At 45.7% G+C, this 4,402-nt stretch overlaps 1 protein-coding gene across 1 annotated transcript; it reads right to left on the bottom strand.

Annotated features, from left to right (window-relative positions):
- Positions 1–1,303: 1,303 nt before the first annotated feature.
- On the bottom strand, positions 1,304–4,372 carry CENPL (centromere protein L). Its single transcript, XM_082287557.1, has 4 exons — positions 4,181–4,372; positions 3,778–4,029; positions 2,244–2,786; positions 1,304–1,396 (listed from the first exon to the last, which is right to left on the bottom strand). Exons 1-4 carry the CDS (start codon positions 4,334–4,336, stop codon positions 1,325–1,327), a joined length of 1,023 nt encoding a protein of 340 aa, XP_082143683.1. The 5' UTR covers positions 4,337–4,372; the 3' UTR covers positions 1,304–1,324.
- Positions 4,373–4,402: the final 30 nt, after the last annotated feature.

Here is a 4,402-nt window from a genome sequence, read left to right as displayed (position 1 = left end):
TCTTTAAGATAGTTTAAGTGGCTGCTGAGCTGCCAAGACCTTCAGAAGATCACTTAGCTGCTTCTACCAGGGTAAGAGTTACCACATACTTCAACCTTAACATGCAAAAATAATCCACCTTCAACTAGTAAAGAATCTGAAACCAAGTGCGTGTTTCTTTGTCTAATTCTGGAAAGAGGTTAGGAACTAGGCATTCAGTTATGTCATGTTAGGCAGTTTTACACTGGGAAAAGAAACAACATCCCTATTTAGGAGAAAGTCATAGCACAAATCAGCTCCTAGAGATGCTACAGAAGTGTGAAGCAAGAAACTAGACTTGGAATTTTGCTGCTCACAGAAATATTTAATAAGTAACAAGTGGTGGTTTGGTCAGGTAAGCTGTAGTTGTAAATAAGCTCCATGCAAGGATATATTTAATTAGACACAGGTGGTCTTTCCTTAAGACAAAAGATGGAAAATATTTTCTTTATTTAGTACTGTATTACAAAAAGTCTTAGCAGGTGCTACTTTCTGCTCCTTAAATGTCTAGCCAGACACTGTGCACTGTACCTCTGAACTCCTACCCATTCCAGAAGGGAGGGATCCAACATAAAATTATAGCACAGAGCTCCAACCTACAGGATTACATCCAAGATTAGAAACATCAGGACAAAGCCTAGTAACTATCAAGCTTATCCACAGACCTCACTTTCCTATCTATCAACTTGCCTGGGAGGACCAACAGGCTGACAAGTGCCTTGTGTCCAATCTCATGCCCAACTGGAACACAGATGAACATTATCACCAACTACCCTTAAGAAGCTAAAAAGGGAGTTAGAAACCTGGATTTTTTTGACCTGTTTTGTAGAGCATGCACCCTTTCTCAGGTGTGCTGAATTTTGCATTTAGACTAGCCCAAGAGTAGTCACAGTTTAGCCAAGTCTGTAAGTTAAGCCAAAGTCTGTGTATCTTAGGCTGCCCAGTGAAAACCAACTTGCTCTCTGAAACAACAGAAATACCTGTCAGTAAGTTGCATCAAGAATTTGCATCGTTTGTCTCTGAGCTGATACCTGCACATAAACAAAATGAGTGACTCTGAGAAAACAAAGCTGCTCAGGAAGCTGTCACAAGTTTGCATTGCAGCCCTTCTTCAGGGCCAAATGTCTGCTTCACTTTGCTGTGCATGGCATGGAGTTACACAGCCAAGTGCTGGAGTTACAGTCTGACTTTGGACAGCCAGAATGAGAGGAAAGAAGATGCTGCGTGAATGAGTTTCCTGGTGGTTTCTCAGCACAGACTGTCCAAAGGGAAGCTTTTTTAGTATGAAGAGTTACTGAAATGGCTCTCACTGTATCTGAGAGATTGCGAGTTCAGTCAATAGCATCAGCACTCCAGGCAGGTGTTGGCTGTGTAGAATCTACAAGAAAGAGAAAAAAGCCTGTCAAAACAACAATTGCAGTTGCCAGATTTCCACACCCTGAAATCCTGGTTGCAAGGAAACTACCAAGTGTTCTCTGTGTTTATTCATCTGCTCTGTTGTTGCTTTTCAGGTACCTATACTTTTCCCATACTGAATATATATGACTTGAACTCTATCCCATTATGAAAAGCTGTAACTGAATTTACACAATGCCCATTCCACAAGAGCACCCTTCAGAAAGCCTGAGATATCTTTTCATACTTGCCTGCAACAGAAAAAGTTGTTTCAGATAGTTTTAAGTTATTACAGACAAAAACAAGCAGTGTAACACTACCATGTGCCAAGGCTTATCACAGGGTAAGTTTAAACAATTACATTTACACAAACTGTTCTTTAACTCAGAAGAAAATATTGTGTTGCTTTAATGTTCTATGGTTTTAAGGATATTATATATACCTCTGTAGAAAGACCAGCACCTTTAGGAAAAGGGTTATGTGTGAAGTCTTCTGCCTGTGTCTTAATGACTACAATACTAGAAAGCTAGTGAACTTTTTTAAAGTTTGGGATCTTTTTAAGTCCAAAAGAAGATTTTTTTATGGCCTAAGAAACTTTCCTGTTCATATCACAGCTAATACACCTATTTCTGGCCCGACAAGTAGCTTCTGCTGCAACAGAAAAAAAATCCTGTGCTGGCAGCTGCCCCAACTCCAGAGCCAAGTATGACTATGAAAGCTCAGGAGTTTAACAACTCCTTGTAGGAAATCATGCAAAAGAAACATGAGACCTTCAGGTACAGCTATTTTATTTGGCCAGCATTAGGACAACCTGCTACTTAGAGCCTCACCTTTACAATCCCATCACAGTGTGCCGAGGCAACCGCTGTCGAAACCTTCACCAGCTTTGTAGCTGACAGATGGATCTTGAAGTGCCTGTGGAAGTGGGCGTAAAGGCAGTCCATGAAGACATCCACCTCGTCTTGGGTGATCTCTCCTGGCGTTTTTTGGACCGTGTCCCACAGAGCTTTGGCATCCTCTGGGTGAATGGCGTATGAAATATCCAGGGGCTGAGACAGGTGGGGCACGGAGAAGACAAGTTCCACAGCAGAGGCGGCTCTGTCCAGTTTGCAGCCAGCCCACATGGCCACCATCCAGCTGAGATTCAGGGGGCTGATGGCCAGGCGGCGGAAGCAGCAGTCAAAAGTCTTCTGGAACCAGCTTCCAACCATGGACGTGTAGCTCTCAGCCCCGTGGGTCAGGAACAGGGGCAAACAGGTAAAGTCCTCTGGCACATTCTCAGAAAGGTCATCTCCATACACAGAGCAAAACCAGCCCAACCACACCAGTTTGTCTTCAGAGTTCCTGGAGGAAGCTCCTGACCTCAAAGAGAGCTGGGATTGGGAAAAGAAGCATTTGAAAGCTGTAGGGCAAGTATGGCTTTTTTTTCTTCAACTAAAAATAGATTTGATTTATAGTTTTAAGTGTTTGGTAGAAGTGGGTTATTTTTTCTTAGGACCTTGCATGCAACACTGTTTTCTGTCAAACACATACAGTTACTCAGTCTATCTATTACATCCCTAAAAGTTGAATGCAATTCTGTTGAAAACAGCAGAAAAAGCATTTTTAACTTCCTTAGGAACAGTCCTGAGATCTGAGTTTATGCTGCTTAACTCCTATGGTACATCCTACAACCATTGCTACAATGAACTTGACATTTCAGTAGCATATTTCATTTGAGGCAAAGCAGTTTAGAAATATTAATGAGACCTGAGCTCTGACCAGGAAGTGGGATTATGCCAGCTTTATCCAGGAAGTTAAATAACCCGTCCAAGTCCTGGCAGTAAATTGACTGCTGAACTAAAACATCAGACAGAGATTGCTCTGTATAGTCTTATTCTGATGCTGTTAAGAAGTTGAACTCAAACTTGCAAGTAACTGTATGCATTGCTTAGGGGATCACAGAATCAATTAGGTTGGAAAAGACCTCTGAGGTCATCAAGTCCAGCCTTGGACAAACACCACCTCATCATTAGACCAGGGTTTTGACTGAGTCACATCTGGTCTTTGCTTAAACACCTCCAGGGATGGTGACTCCACCACCTCCCAGGGCAGCCAATTCCAATGTCTAATCATCCTTTCTGTGAAGAAATTCTTCCTAATGTCCAACCTAAACCTCCCCTGGCACAGCTTAAGACTATAAATGTTCTAGTTAAAAATAGAGAGGATTCAGTTTCATTAAATCACAGTGGATGCTACAGTAATTATTCCATACAGCTAGGTTTAATTTTGGGGTTTTCTTTCAAGACAGAGCGTTTTATCACAGCAAAACCAGCCCATAAAACGCCAGTCTCGATGACCAAACCTGCTGGGCAGCCCCCTCACCTGCACGAGGACGGCAGGCTGGTCCTGCTCGCTGCCCCTGAGGTCGGCAAGGCTGGACACGGCCACCTTGATGTCCAGCTCGACGCCCACCTCCACCGCCAGCCCCTTCTGCTTCTCGGCGGCGATGAAGGCGCTGAGCAGCCGCGCGTAGTCCCTGAGGCGGGCGCGGCGGAAGCGGTACAGGGGGGTCACGCTGTACAGCGTCCAGGCTTTGTGCAGCAGAAACGCTGTTTCCGGTGGATCGACGTTTTCCTAGGGAAGGAAAAGAAAGAAGAAAAGTAAAGAGAAAAGTAAAGAGAAAAGAAAAGAGTTAAAGCCCGCTTTTCCCGTGCGTGGAGAGCGGGACAGCGCCGCTGAGGGGACAGAGAGGCGCCTCCGCCCCGTCTACCCAGCCACGCCGTACCTGCGAGCACGACGCCGGCACGATGAGGCGGCCGCTGGGGCTGATCCCGAGGCGGCTGTGGATCCGTCCGAAGGGCAGAACCCGGGAGAACCGCCTGAGGCTGGGCAGAGTCCGCGCCGCACCATCTTCTGTCGGCTCCTCCGCCATGGCCGCCATCGCCCGCCAGCGCCGTTCGAACTTCCTTCCCGTCGGCCCCCGCGGGAGGGGCGCGCCCCCGCCGCC

The sequence above is a fragment of the Coloeus monedula genome (genome assembly GCF_965178545.1).
Source record: "Coloeus monedula genome assembly, chromosome: 9".
In the NCBI taxonomy this organism is placed as follows: domain Eukaryota; kingdom Metazoa; phylum Chordata; class Aves; order Passeriformes; family Corvidae; genus Coloeus; species Coloeus monedula.
This window is presented reverse-complemented; position numbering and strand designations above follow the sequence as displayed.